At 44.4% G+C, this 24,284-nt stretch overlaps 1 protein-coding gene across 4 annotated transcripts in view; it reads right to left on the bottom strand.

Annotated features, from left to right (window-relative positions):
• NAA16 (N-alpha-acetyltransferase 16, NatA auxiliary subunit) overlaps positions 1-24,284 on the bottom strand; it is a 476,406-nt gene that overhangs the window by 172,548 nt on the left and 279,574 nt on the right. For all 4 annotated transcript variants that reach the window (XM_069205334.1, XM_069205337.1, XM_069205335.1 and 1 more), the window contains one exon: positions 4-76. In XM_069205334.1, the coding sequence (XP_069061435.1) occupies positions 4-76 (73 nt within the window). The remainder of the gene's footprint in view (positions 1-3; positions 77-24,284) is intronic.

Here is a 24,284-nt window from a genome sequence, read left to right as displayed (position 1 = left end):
TACCACAAAGGCTGAAATAGTCACAAGTCTTCAGGGAAACTTCATATCCAGTTACAAGTTCCTGAATGATGGAAACCTATTTGTTAAAGAGCACAAAGAAGAAATACATTGTATGTGAAACATGAAGAAATCATACCTATAACAAAACAATAAATTAAGTTGATTTTGCAAAAAAGTGAGCTCTGTATTGATTGTAAAATGTTAAGATCTAAAATGAAAATCAATAGTATTTCAGCATCTTGACTTTATCTAAGATGTAAAGATTTTCAAATATTTTGGCATAATATCTAATAAATTGACATCAGCAGATAGGTTTTTCAGAACAACAGATTCAGATATCAAAAGAAACTTGTTTTATGACTTCAGTGCCTCTAAGAATTAAAATTACATTTAAAAAAAGTGGTCAATTGATTTTGATGCAATACAATGAGGCTTGAGTAAATATTCATCTGTGCTAGTGCAAGCCACAAGCGGGATGAACAGTGGAGAGTTTGTGGGCAGTGGCTCATACAAGAAAATAGAAATCAGTAAGCACAGGCATTCTTATGGCACTGTGCCAAGAAGAATGAGTAGCCAATGTGCTACGAATTGTGTATCTCATTGGAAACCTTTCAGTCAGTCCAATCAAAATTGCAGTAATCATAAAGTAATACAGAAAATCATGAGGACATCCCAGGAAAACAAGTATTTTTTAGATTCTACACAAAAGGTATGCTGTACAACATCTTGTACATATGGGTTTGATTCCTTTTTCTTAAAATGAAGAAAAGGTGGGGTCCAATGGAAGAATAAAGGTACACCTGCCACAGGGTGCCCTTATATATCATCAAGACTGTCAACCTTTTCCGTGAGTTTTCTGAAAGTAGCCCACGGAACTGTGCGGAATGTTGTTTAATCCTCTGCCACAGATTGTTTTATGCTGGCTATATTGTTTGTTGGCATTAAATCAAATTTATCAATGTCTACATACAGACAATTCCAACATGGCTTGATTACAAAGTATTTTTTGTGGCTGATGGGGTAAGCTACGAGATCACACAACAAACTGCTCTGCCAACTAATCAAATTAGTTCAGTGATATGCAAATGACTTTTGAATATCTGGAGGAAATGCAGGTCTGCCGTGTCTTGAAATTTTTTTGGATTGATTAGAATACGTCTCAGTATTTCTGAGGTGAGTAGTAGTATAAAGGCAATATGTCCATGCTTTCTAAAACAATTATATAAATAGGTTTTTAAGGGGGAATTGAAATATGCTATAATATGTATAACTCACTATGTAAATTATTGTAATCTTTCAGTATAATTCGGATCAACTGAGTGAGATGGATTACTAATCTAAGTAGGCTGGGTTAGGTTAAGAAATATCTTTTTCAAGCTAGAGTGATGCATGTATTAATTTGTTTGCACTGTTAACAAAATACCTTCCGTAATTAACAAGTTTCCACCGATATCTCCCATAGAAGGAACTATAAAAAGCACAACGAAGGGGCGGCTGAGAAAAAGTGGCAGACAGAGTTTACAGTACTGCTGCTTACTGGCTTTAATGCCTGGGCTTTTTCAACTGATGGCAAATGTGAACAGCGTCCAGGATTTACCAGGAATTGAACAATTTATTGCATGAAAGTTTCACCTTAAACAGAACAAAACATAAGAGTTCAGGGGCCACAAATTTTGTGGGGACTGCAGGAGTCAAACACCATAGCTGGCAGGAGCTTTAGGTAGGTGTGTCCCTCGTTTGTTGTTATTTTTCTTCTTTTTTTTTTTTTTACAAGGGATTGCAGAAAAGAATAAGTCACGGTTGGTAACGCTCTTTCTGATAGAGACTTTATCTAGCTACAGATTTCTCACCTTTGGAATATTCCACAGGTGCCAGACAGGATCCAGAAACCTTTTAGTAGTACCTCTGTGTCCCAGTAGGCAACAGCATGCTGATGCCGCTCTGCTCCGGAAATGACGAGTGGGGTCTATACAGCTGCCACTCCTGTGGGCCGATGCCAGCTGCCTTTCAAGCAGTTCGTGCCCCCTGTTGCAGAGTCCCAATGGAAATTCGGTTGTGACCAGCTGGCACATTCCTAGGCTTGCGATCTTATTAATGGGTAGAGTCCAATTACGGGAGAGGGAGGGCAGGAGGGTCAGTGAGGAATCTGCAGCTAGGTAAGAGTCTCTACCAGAAAGACCGTAAGCAAAGGTAAGTAACTTATTTGACTTCTAGTAGCAGATACCTTGCCTTTGGAATAGATACCAAAGCAGTACCTATTCACAGGCGGGTCAGTGAATGAACTCAAACCAGAATGTCTTGCAGGACCAGCAGAGAAAATGACCTTCTCTGCAACCCTGAAATCCAATCAATACTGCTTTGTAAACGTATGGAGGGACACCCATGTGCTTGGCAAATGTCCAAGACAGTGAATCTGCATGCCAATGCAGTGATTGCAGATTTAGCTCTGGTACAATAACCATGCAGTCCTTCCGGAGGCTACTGAATGGGCAATGCATAGGAGACCTTAATGCAAAGCACGATCCAGCCAGAAATGTTTCTTTTCTGCACAGCTTTGCCTTTTTATGCTCCAGAGAACACCACAAATAGTTGATCATCCACTTGGTGTTCTTTGGTACAATCAATATAGAAGCTTAGAGCTCCCTTGAAGTACAAATGGTGGAGCCTCCCCTCTTTCTTAGAGGGATGAGGAGGTGCATAGAATGCAAACAAAGTGATGTTTTGACTGATGTGGATCGGCATCAAAACTTTAGGCAAGAAGGATGCCAGTGTTTGCAAAACCAACATGTCTGGGAAGAACGTGGTGTACGGCGAGTTGACACAGTCTGACGCTCACTCACAAGCCATATCAATGTTAATTGTGAGCAGGAACCTGTCTTGAGGGTAAGAAGCCACAAGCAACAGCTTTGAAGCAGCTCAAAGGGAGTACACATCAGATATGAGGACCAAGTTAAGATTCCGCTGAGGCACAACAAAGCAAGAGGGAGGAAAAACAATGTGGTAAACCTTCCAAAAAGTGCATAACAAATGAAGACTTACACAAGGACAACTGATCCTGCAAAAGGCTGCAATAGCCAAAAGGTGCCCTTTAACTGTGCCTTTAGGAATGCCTTGCCAGGTTAAAGACAAAACAAACAAAACATCATATAATTTTGCCAGAAGGGGGGGTCTATCTACCATTGACTGCACCAAGTCACAAAGTTTTTGTCAAGGGATGTCTGGCTTTCAAGATAACATCAACCACCTCTGGCAGAAGGATGAAGGTGTTCAGTTGTTACTGGTTAATCTCCAAGCATGAAAGAGGAGAATATGATGGCCTGGGTGTAGATCTCTGCCCTGCTGCTAGGTGGCAATCTCAGTGGATGACAGATGCTCATGCCCAGGAGTTCTGGAGACCATACCCTCTGTGCCCAATCTGGGGCCACTAGGATGACTTGGGAGTCAGACAGTCCTGATCTGCTTGAGAACTCAAGACAGGAGTGGTATCGGTAGAAAGGCATACAGAAGACCATAGTTCTACTCGAGGTGGACTATGTGTTCGAGTGAGACACCTTGGAAATTCCAAGGTGCAGAAGTGTTGACATTGCGTGTTCTCAAGGAGGGCAAACAGATCAAGCCAATTTTCTCCCCATTCACGGAAGAGACCTTGTACCACCTCTGGATTTAACTGCCATTCATGATCAGCTAAGTGCTGACGGCTGCACGAATCCGCCCTGGCATTCAATAATCATGCCAGGTGGTTCACTACCTGGCAAATTTGTTGGTGGCCCAGCCTTTTCCAGAGGCGCATGACCTTTTGGCATAGGGTTTGTGGCCCCCACACATGTTGTTTGTTGTGGTACCACACGACGATGGTGTTGTCTGTGAGCACATGCACCAGCGTCCTGCTGATGGACAGAAGGAAAGCTTTCAATGCCAAGTCGATGGTCCTCAACTCCAGAAGGTTGATATGGAGCTGGGTCTTCGCTGGAGACTAGAGGCCTCTGATCTCAATCTCTCTGAGATGGCCACCCCAACTCAGAAGCAATGCATCAGTCCCCACTGTCAGCTCTGAATGGGGAATGAAGAGGGGTCAGCTGCTGAACTAATCGCAATGCAAAAACCACCACTGCAGATGTTTAGCAGTCTCCACCAAAATCTGAACGCGGTTGTGGATGTGCCTTGATGCAGGGCCCACTCAGACATCAGATCTAAGTGGAAAGCCCACATGTGCCACCTGGCATGCTCGACCAACAGGATACAGGAGGCCATCAAACTCAACAGCCTCAGGGTTGACCTTCCTGAAATCCAGAACCGAGGCTGAAAGATAAGATCACAGCCTGAATGCCCTGGATTTTCCTTTCCGAAGAAAGGCAGAAAACTAAACTGTGTCCTTGAGGTTGGCAAGGGGAGGTTGACAGGCCTAGGGAGTGTGCTATGGTCCTACTGTCCTTCAACCACTCTACTGTAAAATCTTTGTCTCCAGACAGGCGAGTCCCGTCAAAGGGCATGTCCCTGAAGGATGACTGGACATCACCGAAAAAACAGGTTGACTGCATCCAAGCATGTTGGTGAATGGAAACTCTAGTGCCAATGGTCCGTCTGATGAAATATGTGGTGTCAAAGTCACAGAGAATTGTGTGAATGTCAAGACCATCACCCCATCACCCCCATCAAGACCATCCTGAACCTGAGTGAGGACAGGTCTGAGATCTGCAAGGACAACTGGGAGGTCGTGAGACACTGAATTGCAAAGGGAGTAGAAATAGCACCCCAAGAGGCAGCTGGCATTCACTGACCTAAGAGCCAAGCTGGTGGATGAGAAGACTTTTACGACACCTTTTGACTCACAGTCAGGGGAAGTCGTTTTTTTGGGTATCTCCTGCTTGTAAACACCTGCACCACCAAACTTTCAGGGAAGGGGTGCTGATACAAAAAAATGTAGGGTCGCCAAGGGCGGGGTGGAGGGTGTCTTACGATCTGACAGCTGATTGGGGTCCAGAGCAAGATTTGCCCCAAGCCCCCAACAAGTTATCCATATGTGCCTCTTTGAAAAGCGAGAGGGGCTCAATAGATGTTCGCTGCAGCTTGAGGACATCTGTCAGGATATTGGCCTTGATCTACTTGATCTCCAAGTAGCTGAAGGTCAAGGACTTTGGTCACCCAACAAATTACCAAGGTGTAAGATGTGCTCTCTTCAGTGGTAGGACCAGGGGGTGAGAGGAGCTTGTCATTTTTGTCCAATTCTGTTCCAGATAGGGAATGCAAGGCATGTGTTATCCCATGTGGAGGGAGCAGGCTGAGTGGAGGAAGCGGCGCCTCAGCAGTAGCCGGTCGATCTGTTTCGGAGTGGGGGGGGAAGCCCTGGAAGCTGTGCAAGGACAAGTTGAGGGATAGGCTCTGATGTAGATTGACTTCGGGAGAGAGACTGAGCTGTATGGTGCCACCAATTCATCTTCTCAGGAGAATTTGAGTGGGGGGAAGGGGCTCAGTCCCACTTAAATGTCTTGTATTTGACTTATTCAACAACTTTGGCCGAGACGAAGACCGACCTCAGGAGCGACACTCTTGTGACTCCTGGATATGGACCAAACTTTCAGATTGGATGGTCTTGTTGCGGAGTCTTCCTATGTTTGGCGATGTAGAGCTTCACTTTGTGGTTGTGTATGGCCTTTGAGTTCACTGATGTGCAATTACTGCAGGTCTTACAGTTGTGACTCAGCTCCAGGGATTACAGGCAAATCAGATGAGGATGCGTCAGAGATATTTGTTTGCAACAGTCCATCTAGGGCTTAAAACCTACCATCGTGGAAGGTGACATTTCCCTTGCAGACAGAAATTTATTGGAAGAGGTAAGGTTCTTAAAGAGGCAAAAAGTATTTCAAGATGAGTGTCTGGCGGGACAGAAAGAAAGGAACCAACATCAGCGAGTGAGTGGCACCTATTGAGGCCCTGCACATTATTTCTGGAGCAGGTTGGTATCAGTGTGAAGTTGTATGGTGCCACCAACCGCTGTGCAGAGGTACTGCTGAAAAGTTTGTGGATCTAGTCTGGTGCCTGGGGAATATTTCAAAGGTGAGGAACCTGTGGCTAGAAGTCTCTATAAGAAAAAGAAAATAGAAATACAGACATCAGCTTTATTTGGCACCTGTAGAGAAGAGCATCACAAACTTATTTTTGTAGAGACTGACAAAAGAAAGAAAAAATACATCACTATAACAGTTAGCTACTAGCTTACAAATTAATTTCTAACATAATTTTGGACAACATATAACTTATAGGTTGGAGGAGCTCAACATCATGCTCCACAGGCACAAAATATGATATTGTGTACTGATTTGATACCAATAAAACTGTGAAATGTAGTCCTTAAAGACTCAATACCTCTTCACCCCTCAACCCCTAAAGGTTCTGCTTTCAGACTCTCAGAAAGGGCTTATATGGATAAGCAGCTGAATTATCGAATTATCCCATAAACTGGTGCGGCTAACCAGTCCTTATATTAATGAAGTATCCACTTCAGGATAAATTATTTTAGGAATATTTATAAGTTAGTTGTGATTTAAAAAATGTCAGTAAATGAGAATATATAAATCTCAAGTCTCTTGAGAATGTTCTAATTTTTCTTTTTCCATTTATAAATTCTTAAAATTCTTTACGATTGAATTTACTTCTCATTCTGTTAAACCGAGGTATCTACCTGTTGTAGGAGGCCCCAATGGGCCACACCACAGTGAAGATATCCCAAAAAGTTACTTACCTTAAGTAACACACTTTCTGATTGATACTCCAGTTACTTGCAAATTCCCCACCTTTTGAATTCTCCCAGGTGCTACAATGAATCCTGAAATAAACATGCAATAGCACACCAGTAGGAGTCATCATTCACACTCATCTCATATAACAGGGAGGTGGGAGGGCTGTGAAACAGCTTCGTTTATAGTATTTACCAAAGGTAAACAACGTATTATTCTGATGGGTAATTCTAACTACAGATTCCCCATTTTCTAAATCAATACCTGAGCAATGTCTTTGCGAAGGAGGTGGGTTGGAGGAGTGGACTTTACACCAGAAAGCCATGCAGAACCCAGCAGATAAAATGTCTGTGTCTGCAGACTTGTAAATCAATGGCAGACGTCCACAACAGGTACATTCCCAAGCCAAGTATGTAGTTCAAGACTTCACCTAATGGAAAGAGCCCAAATGATAGCACGGTGGTTCCTTTTTGGCAGATGTGTATCAGTTTGATGCCATGGACAATCCATCAGGATAAAACTTACTACTGAACTATTTTTGTCTTCTTCATTCTGGCTAAACCAACAAACAGTTGATCATCAATATGATATTTCTTAGTAGTATAAACACAGAAGCTAAGGGCACAGAGTAGATCTACAATGTGTAATCTCTCCTCCTTCATGGATTGGGGCAGAGAAGATTTTGTGAAGCCTATTGGACTACCTCATGTGAAAGGGTTAGCCTACTGTTGGAACACAAAATGCACATATTCAAAGAACGAGTTTGTCTGAGAAGATCTTTCTATATAAAGAGTTAACAAAGGCTGAAGCTTACTAACATAATGTGAAGAAGTGACTGTAATAGGGAACACATTTTTAAGAAAAATAAGTCGAAGTGTGCATCCAGGAAGTGGATCAAATGATGCTCCTCAGAAAAGTAATTACCAATATTTGGACCTAATGCAGAATAAAACAAAAAAAACAAACAAAAAAAGAGTAGAAGGAAACATACGAGACAGCTTTTTTAGGAAACCCATAACAGATGGGTTGAACAAGGAGGACTGATCTGGCAGATAAAGTAAAAGCTCAAAGCGCTGATAAGTAATTACCTGTGGCAAATCCTTGTCAAGCCAAAGACAAGACAAACAGTACAAGAGAGAATTTTTCCTGCAATGGGTGAAAATCTTTTTCATACCACCAGGAAACGAATCAAGCCCAACAAGATGAGCATGTGAACTTGGTGGAAGGATGCTGAAGCCAGAATGACAAACTCCACTTTTGCTGGAAGGTCAAAGACGCTCAGCTGGCTCTGCTTAATCGACAAATGTAAAAATGTAGATTGTGGAGGTTCAGATGACGCACCTTACTTTTATTGCTGGAGGGAAGGTGCTTGGGAAAGTGAAGCTGAAGAGAAGAGCAGATGCTGGGATGAGAGGTTCTTATCACCAGACCCTCAAAGTCCAATCTGGGGCTCCAGATTGACCTGTGCTCAGTCCCACTTCACTTTCCACAAAACACAAAGCATCAGAAGCAGTTGAGGGAATGTGTACATAAGGTAGCCCTAGCATGCTTATGTGGCAGAGATGCTCTGCCAGAGACCCAAGGTTTCCCTTCCGACGTCACATCCAACCACAACCACCACATGGGGTATCATTTATCTGTTACTACGGTGGCCAAGACAGAAAGGATGAATGTCCAGGATTCAGAGTTGGAAGGTCTGCAAGGGGACCATATCAAAGATGTCTCCAATGAATGGCAGCCTCTATGTGGGTGTCAGAACTCACTGGATTTAGAGGGGGGAGAAAGGCTTGATGGAGCAGTGTTTACTGGCTCTCAGAAGCATTTATAGAGTGCAATGAATGGGCTACAAGAAATGCAACATTAGTTGTGTGGCAGCTTCTGGGGAAACTTGGGCACCGTGACTCAAAAGGTGAGCTTTAAAAAGTGCATGCTGCCTGGCAATGGTATATTGGTGGGGTTCTCCCAAAAGCCAGTCCACACTTGTGAGTTCACATTTATTATTTCTGGTTTCTCCTGCAAGTATTGGAAGTTTCCTTTGAGGTAGTGTGGTTACTACTGCTAAGACTGAACTCTCACTTGCAACCTTATGACTGTGTGCTTTTATATTACAAATCTCTCAAGTGGCAACTTCCAGCCTTGGATTGACACTACCATTCCGGAACTGAATCTGCTCATTAAGATTCTCAAACCGCTACCCTGCTGCAAAGCTGGTGATATGCATACCAAATTTTCTCACATTTTCATTTCTTTTTGACTCGTTGTATTTAAGGTTCTATTGGGTTCAAGTAGCAGAATTCCAGATTAACATGGTACCTCTTTACGATTTGTAAGAGTGGACTGGAGGTAGGATTTGGACTCTTTGATGGAGAAACCGAAAGGTAGAGAGGCTGTGCTCCTAAGGTGGTTAGAAACTAGCAAAGGCAATGTCACTTTCAACAGAAACATGTATACAGACTTTGGTAGATGACCTGCAACCACCAACAAGACCTACATAATGACCAGAGGTGCCACTTTAAGGCCAAAGGTGAATTCAAAGAGAGTTGGCCCCACTACAAAAAGTATATATATATATTTTTTTTATTTTTTATAACTGGATCGGCACAAGAATGGGATTTCAACTGAGTCTTCTGTGCTTCCTCGAGCTTCTATACATGAAGCAGACAACTATGGTAAGGTCTGGAAGCTTCATAGCTGATAAGTGGCTCAAGGAAAGGGACATGAGTCATTGTTGTCACCTATCAACGTAATTTGCCCTAGTGATTGAGACCTTCATGATTAGACCAAGACAACACTACAGTACTGGGGAATAACAACTGGAAACATAATGTTTGTAGTATTAATGTATGCCGATGATACCTTGATATACCTTTGTGCTCACCTTACTGCAAACACTAGAGCAGTTTGGTCATGCGTTGGGCTTGAAAATCAGCAGAGAAAAAAACAGAGTGCTCTTTCCCTTGGGCAGGCTTGCTAAGTTGGCATGTGAGGAACTTCTGATGTAGGCCTGTTTTGGGAAACAGACATGTTTTGATATCTAGGCACACAGATAGCACAGCTGACTGATAGACAATACAACAATAATATGAGGCAGGTACTTGAAGGTCTTAGAGCCTGGTGGTTTTCCCCCATTACTGTTATACACTGCAAAACCCATTCTGATGTTGGGATGCAAAAGTCCATCACATGGTAATGGATGTGCACCCCTGCCTTTTGTGCCTCAGCTGCAGTGGTATCTGGATCCTTGCAGCTGATTTTTGGCCAAGGATGAACATGAATAATTTGTGTGCGCCATGACCTATGCCTGTCTCACGGACTGTGCTCTTGTTACATCAGGACAGGCACCCAAAACGCTAGCCTTGTGTGGTGGAAAGCTGTTGCCTTCACATGGAGTTAGGTAGCATAAGTGCAATGGTGGCAGTATACTTTCTTTTAAGTACTAATGATCAGTAGAGTGAACACGCCTTTTTACCAGTGTCACTGGGCCACTCGTATAACGTTTCACTGCTGTGTACTTAACTTACCCTTGGCCTACATTAGGATGGATAGAGGACTGTACAGTGTGCCTGTGCTTGTACGCTGTGATGCATGTGTACCTGTGAGTGGTGCACTACATGGGAGCCTGTGCATGTGTGTGCACGCATGATGTATGTGTGCTTGTAAAGGGCACAAAACAAGCAAGTCTCTGGATTCCCTTCTGCAAAACCTAGGGTATAAAGAGAAGAATGTGAAGGTGATGGAATAATTACTACTTGTGGAATTGTGTGAAATAGAGTGTATTTATGTAGTGGATTTATGTGGCATGGTAAATATATATGGGTAAGAGCTGCAAAGAATAGATAGGAAGATAGAGGGAGATAGGTGGTTTATTTAGGAACTGGTGGAAGCTTCCCTCACATAGAAGGTACTATGCAAGTTTCCCTCACACACGAGGTACAATGCAAGCTTCCCTCACAGAGAAGGTAAAAGGCAAGCTTCTCTCACACAGAAAGAACAATGTAAAACTGCATCACACGGAAAGCACCCTACATACATGAATTCACAAAGTATCCCTGGCTAAGAGCAAATCTGTTTCATGTCTGCCCGAACAAAAATGCAGAGGGACAGGAAAGAGTTGCAGGCAAACGTGGAAACAAAAAATTGGCAAAGCCAAATCGTCTGGCTTTTTGTTATGGGCATGTTTGGCAAAAGCTGTGCAACTCTGTTTACGTTGTTGTCCTACAAAAAAATTTGCATTGTAGCAGAGATCTTAAAAGGCATACAGAGCAAAATACTACGTAGTAGACACGTTTGGCAAAGCATTTGAATGTTTGTTGCATCTTTAAGGCAGCCTACCAAGGCGCAGATCTTCACTGTGTGGGGGAAAAGCTGTATATATGACATGTTAAAGTAACAATGAAGTAGCAATTATAATCTACATTTGTAATCTGTAATGAAAAAAATGACTACTTCACGCCCCACTTACAAAACGAAATGGGAACATACATTGGACAATCTACCCACCCTAGTAATGCCATAGAGTTGATGAAGATCCAAGCAATGGCAAACCATGATGCACAAATAAAAGCCAAAAACTAAAGTGCAATGACCCAAAGCTCAGTCTCTGTAGCTTTTCTTATTTTCGTTTTTGAAGCATTAATAAGATGAGTTTATCCTAACAAGCAAAGCTGTCTTTAGTCAGTTGTAAAAACTGTAAAATAAAGAGCAAACAAGTATCCTGCTTCTGCACCACAAGAAGATATAAAGCAAAAATGTGGCATGTAAGCAGATACCACAAGACACTGGTGGATCAGGAGAAGAATGCACCAACTGATGTGACAGGTCTATGGAGTAAGCATAAAACAGGGGCAGTAACTGATGTTACCCCTGAAAACTTTTACTACAACTATTTCTAAGAAATTAGAATTTACAGAGGACAATGTGAATTATTTAACCATAACATGGCCAATTCGGCATTTCATCTTTCAAAGGTCGATAAACAGAGTAACACTAAGTTAGGTGGCAGTAGCATCTGTAATTTATGGCAGTAGAAATGTAACTAGTGCTCCTGTAAAGCACTCCAATACATTCGGGTTGAGTTATGGCTACATAAAACTGCAAAAAAAGTTATTATTACAAACAAAATAAGACAGTAAAAAGAATGGACTAAATTAGCTCACTTTCGATGTAAGTAAGGAGCTGATGGCCTCCCTCCATGGTATCAGAGACAGTGTTTCCAACTGCTGCATCGTTATAACTAGGGGTGCGGGAGGTGCTGCAGCGCCCATCCTAAACTCCACTGCTGAGCCCTCTACCTACAGCAAGCAAAGCAAGACTATAACGCCCAGAATGCACCAGGATGACATACAAAATCTAAGGACAGGTAACTGTGCCCCCCTGATGACATGAAGTAAGGTGTTCACCAGTGGTGAGGCAGCTATTTTATTATCTTTAATACACGGTGTGGAAATGACTCAGCAGGGACTCACTGAGAGGGAAACAGATCAGTATCCATTTTGCTGTCACACTGGGAAGCAGCTGCTCTGCCGCGGCCACGCTCAAGAACAGTAACAGGTTTCCAAACTGAAGTGTTAGTCGTAAATGGTGCTTAATTTGTGCTGGTGGCAGCAGGTAGTGGGCATCTGCACTTTCGGTCTCAGAGCAAAAGAGAGCAAGGCAGAAAAGAAGGAGAAATAAGGAAGAAATGATGGGAAAACAGTAATAGGAGTGTGAGAACAGATTAAAATCAAATCTGCATAATTGTGAGAGAGGAAGTGTAGCGTGGTGAAAGGAAAAAGCATGAGGTGGAATCAAGCATAGGGCATCGTTTGTATTTAGCAACAGTACTCGGCAGTGAGCTCTTTAAAAAAAACAAAAAACAAAAAAACACTTTGGCCAGTCAGTAAGGGATACTGGTCTTCTAATGCACTGTTTTTTAACGGTCACCCAGAGGCTGCCTTGGTGTGCGTGCTGCCTTCAGAGAAGCCGGGGCTCCCTGATACACTATTTAATTATTACACCCCCTAACCGAAAACTCTAAGATGTCTCGGGCACATCATTTTTCTCACAGAACCTGATAAATGAATGACCTCGTATTGGTCCTCTATTCAGAAAAGCAGGTTTGGTTTCAAGCCTTCGAAGGGCAGCTAACTGAGCGGTAGCACTTCACGATAATAGTCTGCTAGTGCTCTGCAGCCAGACAGACGGAGAACACGCATTTCCAATGCAAAGGGTCTCGCATTTCTCCGAGTTAGAGCTATTAGCAGTTGTAAACTCCCAACCGGACTTTTCTTGCCACACTAAATGGAAAAAAAGAGCGCGATCGCGCTGTTACAGTTCCCTCGTAGTGAAACCTATCAGCAAAAGTGCAATTATCTACGTAACGGGCAAAAGTGCAATTAACTATGTAACAGGGTGGATGTCATGGAAAGCGCTCGACTTCTGCCAAGTGTGATCGCTGTGCAAAAAAACATAAAAAGTAGTCCACAAACCGGATGGAAAACAGCTAGCCTTGCATGTTTTCAGTACTTGGTCGCTGCGCTCGAGGAGGGCTAACCACCAGAAAAGGCATGACGTATGCATGCCTTCCACTAATGAAAGTAAGCAGATTTTAACAGGCAAGCCCACGAACCAATGAAACACACTGACTTGACATGGACGGGGCTCCAAGCCCTTTTCTAACTACTAAAGCGTCTTGCATGCGCAAGCGCATGTGATGCAGGCTCGACCATAAAAAAAGCCCCCTGATATTTTTTCAACTGCCACCATATGAAGTGAGAAAATATTTTACACAGCATTAGCATTTGCCTAATCAGCTGCAGGAGAGTTGGCAAACGTGGAAAAAATATTTTTTGGGGAAGGAGAGCGCAGTAAAAGCCATGCAAAAATAGACACTTACGGAGAATGGCAGTGGGAGCAGAGAGTACTCTCTGCAGCAAGGCAAAACTGAAACCAGAGGGAGGAGAGGCCATCACAGGCTGTAACAGGAGGGTAATTAAATCGCCTGGGAAGAACCAAATTACACACAGGGAAACCTTTAGCTAAATAAACCAATAAAAAGGAGGCTTTTAAGACAAACACAACAAAGAACGAATGGCAAGAGTGGATGTGGTTAAACGCCCATATTTATTACAACAAGTCTCGCAGACAGCACTATGTGCTGCCTCGCTCAACCTAAAAAGGGGAAACTGAGCCTCTGCCAAGATTGTCATACAAAGGTACACATCAGCGGAGACAGGCTCAACATGAGTTCTGCCTTTTGTGACCAGAACTGGTGACTGCAGGTCTATCAATCTCCCTGATGGGTGAGGGGACATCACCCTCTTAAATCAATTTCACTTGCCCTGAAATCTGGAGTATCAGCTTCTATCTGATCCGAGCCAGAGGACCATAAGAGGAGAAAGAGACTACTTTGAGGGAGTGCAGTCCACAGAGAATTCTGATGAGAAGATCCCGTAAGGAGAATGTGAGATACTGGTCAGTTGGGATCGCAGCACCAATCAAAGTATCTGCTCTGGTTTGTTCGTGACACCCAAATGCCAAGTGGGGGCTGCGGATAATCTTAAGGGCTATTGCCTTGGTGCAACTCTGTGAGGAAGATAGGGCTGTTGCCCTCTGCAGTGTTGTGACATGAAGAGGGACATCATCTCAAGTGTGCTGTTTGCAACCCTCGTATGCCAGGTAGGATCTGCAGAGAATGTTGAGAGCTGTTGGCCTGGTGCATCTCTGTGCTGAGAAGTGGACTGTCACCCAGTGCAAAGTGGTACCCTAAAAGAGCTGTCACTGTGTGCTCTTGTGCGTGACCCCCAGATGCAAGGAGGGCATGGTAAGCAGAGAGTCATCACCCTCTAAGCAACATGCAGCCGTGAAGAAGTTATGGGTTACGATTCATAAATAAAAAAGGCATTGACTCAACCACCAGAACCCAGGGTACCCAAGACCTGTCACTGGACTCAGGGAGACATTCTACAGGACAGGAGAACAGTGGATGTATGGAGCTTCAACAGGAGCATCCAGCCTTCTTATTATCGACGGGACACCGATTCAAGCCCAGACTCCCCGAGCCACCAGTCTAGCGGGAGCAGATAAGACTAAGTACTGAGCAGCTGTGCTTATGGGGGAACTTGCTTTGTCTGAAGCGCTCAGGGACAGGCACATTTTGACTGGCTAAAACATACTGTGGAACTTTTAAGACAAAAACTCGTTAGTAAGGTGTAGAATGAGTACTGCCTAACTACAAACGTACTTCTCTTAAGAAAACTGTGTATATTATTTATGGTGTCCCTCATTTCACTTTGTGAAAAACGACTTTTGCATAATAGCAAGTACCTGACTGGATAATCATTAATTGGCGTTTATAGATGCATTTTTAGTCTTGCGCATGTGTTCACCCTACACCTACCACCACCCAGAGAGTACATGGACCAATCAACTAGTGCTACAGCTGAGAGTCAAGTGTTGAAGGAGCATTTGTGCCAGTTGCTCAGAGCACATAGTAGGTCGAGCCCTAGGACATCAGGAGTAAAAGGCCTCAAACACCACAGTTGGGCTAGTAGTTCCTGCCTGCCTCGAGGTTCTCTCAACAGGGTTCTGAGATGTGATACAAGACGTGTAGCAATTAAGGAGCCAAACAGTTAATTGATCTCATTAGTGTGGGCAGGAAAGAGAAGAGTTAGAATGGATATTTTAAAAATGAACAGAGAAGATGGGGGCCCCCAGCCTCTCGGACATGGAATTATATTATCTTGCGGCACAATTGCAGGATGCTGCATGATGGTCCAAAGATGCAGATGTAACTGGGAAGATTAATATTATGGTGATATTAGGAGAGGAGACCTTTCAGTTACTTTTCATTTAGGGGGTGGGGAGAGGCAGGCACATCCCCAAGCTTAGCACTCACATTGTATGACAGACAGCTCATACAAGGGAAGTAGTGCTGGACTGACTGCTGCAGTGGTCCCCTCTCTCCACATCTTTAGATATTAGATAGTGGCAGCCAGATTCCCTGCAGGCTTCGCACGTACACAACCCAACTTCCCAGAGCGCGCAATTCCTATTGTGAAGAGCGAGCACTTCACATATCGTGCAAGAGACCATTTGCAGCTGCTGCTTTTAAAAGCGAGCTGCACAAAAAAAGTTCACTTACAGCAAGAGACGTGGAAAAAAAGAGCAGCAATTTGTCTTTCCTCTTCCACAACAGTTTGTGGGCTGCTCAGGGCCAGAAGTTGAGTATTAAGTGGTTCCCGCACTTACCACTTGCTACATTTGTTTTGGAGACGCCTTTTAAACAATGTATTTTTTATGGCCCTGCGCTAATTGGGATTGTTTGACTTACAAAGGCATGACGCTTGTCATCACCTCAGGGGACAAGTTTTAAATCTCACCTTAAAGCTTGGTGATGTTTTGTTTGAAGTCTGTGCCCTGGGCATTGACAGCTGAGGGAGGATGACTTCTGTTCCTGGGCCACTCATTTCGGGGGAAAGGGGAGAGTGAATAACGAAAAACAAGCATTTGCAGGGGCAAGAGCTATTGGCTTTGCCAATGTGTTTTATCCATGTTGTACAACAGCATGGCTGCTGTTCAGCATGCCTGAAAGTAGTATAGAGGAGAGTTGTGTGGAGTGCCGTAGAGGGGAATGGGAAAGAGTGGAGTAGAATGCTGTAGAGTGGCATAGTGTGAGTCACAGAGTGGGATATAATGGAGTGGCATAGAGTAGAGTGGACTGGTGTAGAGTGCATTAGTGGAGTGGAGTGGAGTGCAGTGGCATTGAATTTAACAATACAGTATTGTAAAATGCAGCGCAATACAGAATTCGCAGTTGAGGACAACTGCTATAGGGAGTTCTTGCACACAGCCATCCCAGGGTACTTTACAACTAACCAATGCTCTGCATTGTCAACCCTGATAGAGTGGAAGGCCTTTAAGGTTGTGATTAAAGGGCATCATCTGGGTTAGTCAGGGTGAGTCTGTACAGAGTTACACAGGCAATTACAAACACTTGACAATGCCCTTCACAGCTTAGAAACTGCTCTACGTTCAGACCACTTTACACATCGAAAACTTTTAGATGCCAAACAACATAACAGTCATGGACAGGTTGAGATGCCATGGCCATAAGACCTATGTGGCTAAAGCCCATGATGAGGAGAGTAAATCTGTGAGGCTACTAGCGTGGCCTATGTGACCAGAGCTGTGTGGCATGCCCATTGCACATTTAACAACTGCTACTGAGACACACATTTACTTGCCGGGGCCAATTAATCATGGGTTCCGGTCCTATTATGGGACCCTTTATGGTCGTCCAGAAGCTCATCCTGAGTCCTTTATCAGCGGCTGTGTGGATCGTATGCACCTCCCGACTCTACCTAAGAAGGTGCATACGGCAAGAGGGGAACCAATCACAGACCCAGAAATACAGCATGTTGTTAACGAGAGGGCCACGGGCAAGATCCCAGGACCAGATGCTCTACTAGCAGAATTTTACATGACGTACTTAGACATTCTGGTCCCAAACCGAAAATACTTTATGCAGATTCATTAAATACCGGTCGGTTGCCTGATGCCTACAGCAGCACACTAATGATCCCCTGTCCCAAAATGACAGGTTTTGGTGCACCCACCACCGCCTTTCGACCATTGTCCATGTTAAACATGGACTTTAAAATCCTTACTATGGTATTGGTAAGTAGGCTCCTCCCTTACATTCAGACGCGCATTCACAAGGACCAGAACGGGTTCATACAGAACCGTTGTACATCCCTCAGCTTGCAAAGGCTCTTCCATGTTCTGTATCACCCTGAGGGGCAGGCCCAGACTGACTCAATGCTCATTTCACTAGACCTCGAGAAGGCTTTTAATTACATACAATGGGACTTCCTACGGAAGTCATGCAGAAGATGGGTCTGGGAAAAGACTGGATGAGGTGGAACACTTCGCTTTACACAGAACTGACAAAAAGGGTCAAAACGGGCTCCACGGTCTCTATCCTATATGATACTCTAAGAGGTACAAAACAGGGCTGCCCGCTGTCATCCTTACCTTTCGCCCTGGCCACAGAACCGCTAGCGGCACTGTACCAAGGTGAGGGAGAGGGTAGTGGCATTTTGGTCAATGGACAACTACATATTATCTTGCTTTATGAGAATGACCTCCTCTTTTATTTGGCAGATGACACGAGACGAACGATAGTTGCAATCACTCGCCTTGAGGAGTTTAGGAGAATGTTTGGCCTGTGTCTGAACCATAGACTGACCTGTTTCCCTGTGTGAAGGACACTTCTTGTCCGCAGAATATACCCTCGGGGATTAGGTGGCTCCCCACCTCACTTAACCCATTAGCTGCTGGACTCCCCCCGCAGTGCTGAGCCATTTTTTGGCTATTTGGGGTAGTTCATTCTTAGGCCTTCATAACTTTTTGTCCACATAAGCTATCCACACCAAGGCCCTCATTACGACCCTGGTGGATAGCGGTATTTTCGAGAAAAGTACTGCCAACAGGCTTGCAGTACTCCTCCCCAAAATATGACATTGGGTACCACTCCATCCGCCAGCGCGGTAACAGCCACTGGGCTGGAGACTTCACTCTCCAGCCAGGTGGCCGTCACTGTCCCACCAGCGGGATTATGACCCCGCCTACCGCCATGGTTTTCGTGGCTTCCTTACCGCCACAAAAACCATGGCAGTAGGCACTATCAGTGACAGGGAATTCCTTCCCTGTCACTAATAGGGGTCTCCACCGCCCCCCTCGCCCTCCCCAGAGTCCTCCCTCAACCCCCCTACTCCAGAACCCCACCACAACAGACACGCACATTCATGCACCATCATAAACATGCATACGCACACTCATACCCACATTCACCCACGCATTTATACATCCATTCACACATACTTGCATACATACAAGCACCCACGCATTCACACAACATACACGCACTCACAACCATGCATGCGCACACGCATGCCACACGCCACACACCCTCATGCACGCACACACAAACATACACCCACACCCCCACTACACACACAACACCCCCACCTCCCTCCCCTGTCGGAGCACCCAACTTACCTGATTGCAGGGGGTCTTCCGGCAGGAGACGGGACAGGGCGCTGCTGCCAGCAGCTGTGTCCGCCAGCAGAACACCGCCAGGCCGTATCATGTGTCATTGCCATGGCCGCAGCCGGAATTCCACCATCTTTGTGGCGGAATTCCGGCTACGGTCATAATATGGCGGACGGCAGGTAGCCGGGGCGACAGTCTTTTGGCAGCCGTCGCCGCAGCAGTAGGCAGTGAATACCGTTGTTGTCATAATGAGGGCCCAAATTTGAATCCTTTCTCCCCCCCCCAACATCCTAGGGATTCTAAAGGTACCGAGAGTTTGTAGGTTCCCCTGGAGGAGACCAAGAAATTAGCCAAAATACAGCTAAAAAAAAGTCAGTGTTTTTCAGAAAAATGGGGAAAAAAGGGTTGCATGTGTTTTTTTCCCCTGAAAATGGCTTCAAAAAAGGGTTTGCAGTGCTAAAATCACCATCTTCCCAGCTTTCAGGAACAGGCAGACTTGAATCAGAAAACCACATTTTTCAACACAATTTTGGCATTTACTGGGCCACACCCTATTTATACAATTTGTTGTGCTTTCAGCCTCCTTCCAGTTAGTGACAGAAATGGGTATGAAACCAATGCTGGATTCAGCAAGGGGTCACTTGTGTAGATCCTTCAAGGTTTTCCTACAGAAAGTAACAGCCAAAATAAAACATAATATTGCAATGGGTTTTCATTGTATACCGGGTATACAGAAATTCATTTAGTCAAATATAAAGAGTAATTCATTTTTATTTTTAATTGTTTTCAGAACATTAAAGGTTAATAATTCTAAATTTAAAAAAAAAAAATATATATATTTTGTAGAACGTATAAAACGATGTTGAATATGATGGTATAGGGTAGTATTTCCTTGTTAGATATGTTTCTTTTATGTTTAGGAACCCGAGAACACCAGCCTGTCATGCACCACAGTGTGACTGGCACAAGTGTCTCTCAGGGCAGTGGCTGGGATTCCATTCACCAGTAGGTGGTGGAAGTGTCTACTTCCCTTTGGAATCTCCAACTCACCTGTTGGGCCCTTTTTCCAGTTGAAGGCTATGAAGACCTTCTCAATAAATGAGGAACACACACTCAAAGACAACTCCAGGCCAATAGTTTTTATATAGAAAAATATATTTTCTTAGTTTATTTTTAGAACCACAAGATTCAAGATTTGAAGTAAATACATAAAATGCAAGGTACTCCACACAGGTAAGTAAGGAACTTTGAATTAGAGCAGTAACAGACAGTATAGGTTAAAATGGCAATAAGCTATTTGAAAAGGGGACACCGTGCAAAAAAAAAAACAGTCCCTGGGGGAGGTAAGTAAGGTTAAGTTTCTGAGGTAAGTAAAGCACTTACAAGTTCAGTTTCCTGGGCACAGACAGCCCACCGTTGGAGGTTCAAGGCAACCCCAAAGTCACTGCACCAGCAACACAGGGCCAGTCAGGTGCAGAGGTCAAAGGATGGCCCAAAACACATAGGCACCTATGGAGAACAGGGGTGCTCCATTTCCAGTCTGCCAACAGGTAAGTACCTGCGTCTTCAGAGGGCAGACTAAGGGCACTGGGGGGGTACACAAACAGGCACACAAAACACACCCTCAGCGGCACGGGGCGGTCGGATGCAGTGTGCTTAGCAGGCGTCTGGTTTACTGTAAAAATCAATGGAGGGACCCGGGGTCACTCTAGCAATGCAACCAGGGGGGCTTCCCGGGTCAGCCACCGACTGGGCTAGGCAGAGGGCCGCCTGATGGTCACTCCTGCACTGGAGGTCGGTTCCTTTCGGGCCTGGGGGCGGCGGGTGCAGTGCTTGGTCCAGGCGTCAGGTTCTTTGTTCCAGGCAGTCGTGGTCAGGGGGGGCCTCTAGATCCTCTCTGCAGGCATCGCTGTGGGGGTGCAGGGGGGTCGTCTCAGGTTACTCACGAGGTTGCAGTCGCCTGGGAGTCCTCTCTGCAGTGTTGGTTCTCTGGAGCTCGAGCCAGGGGTGTCGGGTGCAGTGTGTGAAGTCTCACGCTTCCGGCGGGAAGAGTGAGTTAGTTAAAAGTTGCTTCAAAGTTGCAAAACGTTTGCTGTCGGTAAACAGTGCCACTATTCTCAGGAGTTTCTTGGTCCTTTGGTTCAGGGCAGTCCTCTGAGGCTTCATAGGTCGCTGATCCCTGTCGGATGCGTCGCTGTGCAGGTTCTTTGAGTCTGGAGACAGGCCGGTAGGGCTGGGGCCAAGTGAGTTGTCGTCTCCGTCGTCTCTGAAGGGCTTTCAGGTAAGCAGTACTTCTTTGTGTAGGTTGCAGGAATCTGATTTACTGGGTTCAGGGTCGCCCTAAATTGAAAATGTCACTTACCCAGTGTACATCTGTTCGTGGCATCAGTCGCTGAAGATTCACATGTTGTGCATAGCCCGCCATCTGGTGTTGGGTCGGAGTGTTACAAGTTGTTTTTCTTCGAAGAAGTCTTTCGAGTCACGGGACTCCTCCTCTTTGTCTCCAATGCGCATGGGCGTCGACTCCATCTTCGATTGTTTTCCCCGCAGAGGGTGAGGTAGGAGTTGTTTGTTAGTAATAGTGCCCATGCAATGGAGTGAATAAGTATGTACCTATCTAAGATTTAATATATTTACAAATGTACAAAGTTGAAGCTAACTTCCAAACGGCTACAGGCTCCCGGGGAGGTGGGTGGGCACATGTGAATCTTCAGCGACTGATGCCACGAACAGATGTACACTGGGTAAGTGACATTTTCAGTTCGATGGCATCTGTCGCTGTAGATACACATGTTGTGCATAGACTAGTAAGCAGTTATCTCCCCAAAAGCAGTGGCTCAGCCTGTAGGAGTGGAAGTAGTCTGAAATAAGGTTCTTAGTACGGCTTGACCTACTGTGGCTTGTTGTGCTGATAGCACGTCTACACAGTAGTGCTTGGTAAATGTGTGAGGCGTAGACCATGTGGCTGCCTTACATATTTCGTGCATTGGAATATTCCCTAGGAAGGCCATGGTAGCGCCTTTCTTTCTGGTTGAGTGTGCCCTTGGTGTAATGGGCAGTTGTCTTTTTGCTTTAAGGTAGCAGATTTGGATGCACTTAACTATCCATCTGGCTATACCCTGTTTCGATATTGGGTTTCCTGCGTGAGGTTTTTGAAATGCAATAAACAGTTGTTTAGTTTTTCTGATGTTTTTAGTTCTGTCGATGTAGTACATTAGTGCTCTTTTGACGTCTAATATATGTAGTGCCCTTCCAGCTATGGAATCTGGCTGTGGGAAGAACACTGGTAGCTCTACCGTTTGATTTAGGTGGAACGGTGAAATAACCTTTGGCAAAAATTTAGGATTGGTCCTTAGGACTACTTTATTTTTGTGTAGTTGGATAAAAGGTTCTTGTATTGTAAACGCCTGAATTTCACTTACTCTTCTTAGAGATGTGATGGCGATGAGAAATGCAACTTTCCATGTTAGGAATTGTATTTCGCAAGAGTGCATAGGTTCAAAGGGTGGACCCATGAGTCTTGTTAAGACGATGTTGAGGTTCCATGAAGGAACGGGTGGTGTCCTTGGTGGTATAATTCTTTTGAGGCCTTCCATAAACGCTTTAATGACAGGTATCCTAAATAGTGAAGTTGAATGGGTAATCTGCAGGTATGCAGATATTGCTGCTAGGTGTATTTTAATGGAAGAGAAGGCCAGGTTCGATTTTTGTAAGTGTAGTAAGTAACCCACTACATCTTTTGGAGATGCGTGTAATGGTTGAATTTGATTATGATGGCAGTAGCAAACAAACCTTTTCCATTTGCTTGCATAGCAGTGTCTAGTGGATGGTCTTCTGGCTTGCTTTATGACTTCCATACATTCTTGTGTGAGGTTTAAGTGTCCGAATTCTAGGATTTCAGGAGCCAGATTGCTAGATTCAGCGATGCTGGGTTTGGATGCCTGATCTGTTGTTTGTGTTGTGTTAACAGATCTGGCCTGTTGGGCAACTTGACGTGGGGTACTACTGATAGGTCTAGCAGTGTTGTGTACCATGGTTGCCTTGCCCACGTTGGTGCTATCAGTATGAGTTTGAGTTTGTTTTGACTCAATTTGTTTACTAGATATGGAAGGAGAGGGAGAGGGGGAAAAGCGTACGCAAATATCCCTGACCAGTTCATCCATAGGGCATTTCCTTGAGACTGCCTGTGTGGGTATCTGGACGCGAAGTTTTGGCATTTTGCGTTCTCTTTTGTTGCAAATAAGTCTATTTGAGGTGTTCCCCAACGTTTGAAGTAAGTGTTTAGAATTTGGGGGTGAATTTCCCACTCGTGGACCTGTTGGTGATCTCGAGAGAGATTGTCTGCAAGTTGATTCTGGATCCCTGGAATAAACTGTGCTATTAGGCGAATGTGGTTGTGAATTTCCCATTGCCATATTTTTTGTGCCAGAAGGCACAGCTGTGTCAAGTGTGTCCCCCCCTGTTTGTTTAGATAATACATTGTTGTCATGTTGTCTGTTTTGACAAGAATGTATTTGTGAGTTATGATTGGTTGAAAAGCTTTTAATGCGTGGAAAATTGCCAGTAGATGTACGTCCCATTGTCCTTGTATGCTGTGTTGATTGAGGTGTGCTCCCCACCCTGTCATGGAAGCATCTGTTGTTATCACGTATTGTGGCACTGGGTCTTGGAAAGGCCGCCCTTTGTTTAAATTTATATTGTTCCACCATAGAAGCGAGAGGTATGTTAGGCGGTCTATCAACACCAGATCTAGAAGCTGACCCTGTGCTTGTGACCATTGTGATGCTAGGCACTGTTGTAAGGGCCGCATGTGCAACCTTGCGTGTGGGACAATGGCTATGCATGAGGACATCATGCCTTGGAGTTGCAATATGATCTTCGCCTGTATTCTTTGTGTTGGATACATGCGTTGTATAATCTTTTGGAAATTTTGAACCCTTTGTGGACTTGGAGTGGCTATTCCCTTTGTTGTATCTATTGTCGCTCCTAGATATTGTTGTAGCTTGCACGGCAGAATGTGTGATTTCGCATAGTTGATGGTGAAACCGAGTTTGTAGAGGGTTTGTATGACCTGATCTGTGTGGTGTGAGCACCTTGTCAGTGAGTCGGTCTTGATTAGCCAGTCGTCTAGATACGGGAATACGTGTATTTGCTGCCTTCTGATGTGTGCAGCCACTACTGCTAGGCACTTTGTGAAGACTCTTGGTGCAGTTGTTAAAACGAAGGGCAATACTTTGAATTGGTAATGTATTCCTTTGAATACGAACCTTAGGTATTTCCTGTGCGACGGATGTATTGGTATGTGGAAATACGCGTCTTTGAGATCTAAGGTTGTCATGTAATCTTGTTGCTTTAGCAATGGTAACACTTCCTGTAGCGTGACCATGTGAAAGTGTTCTGATTTGATGTATGTGTTTAGTGTTCTGAGGTCTAGGATTGGTCTCAGTGTTTTGTCCTTCTTTGGTATTAGAAAGTACAGTGAGTAAACCCCTGTATTTGTTTGTGTATCTGGTACCA

This window comes from Pleurodeles waltl, chromosome 8 (assembly GCF_031143425.1).
Source record: "Pleurodeles waltl isolate 20211129_DDA chromosome 8, aPleWal1.hap1.20221129, whole genome shotgun sequence".
NCBI classification, from domain to species: domain Eukaryota; kingdom Metazoa; phylum Chordata; class Amphibia; order Caudata; family Salamandridae; genus Pleurodeles; species Pleurodeles waltl.
Note: the sequence above shows the minus strand (reverse complement) of the source record. Positions and strands in the feature narration are given on the sequence as shown.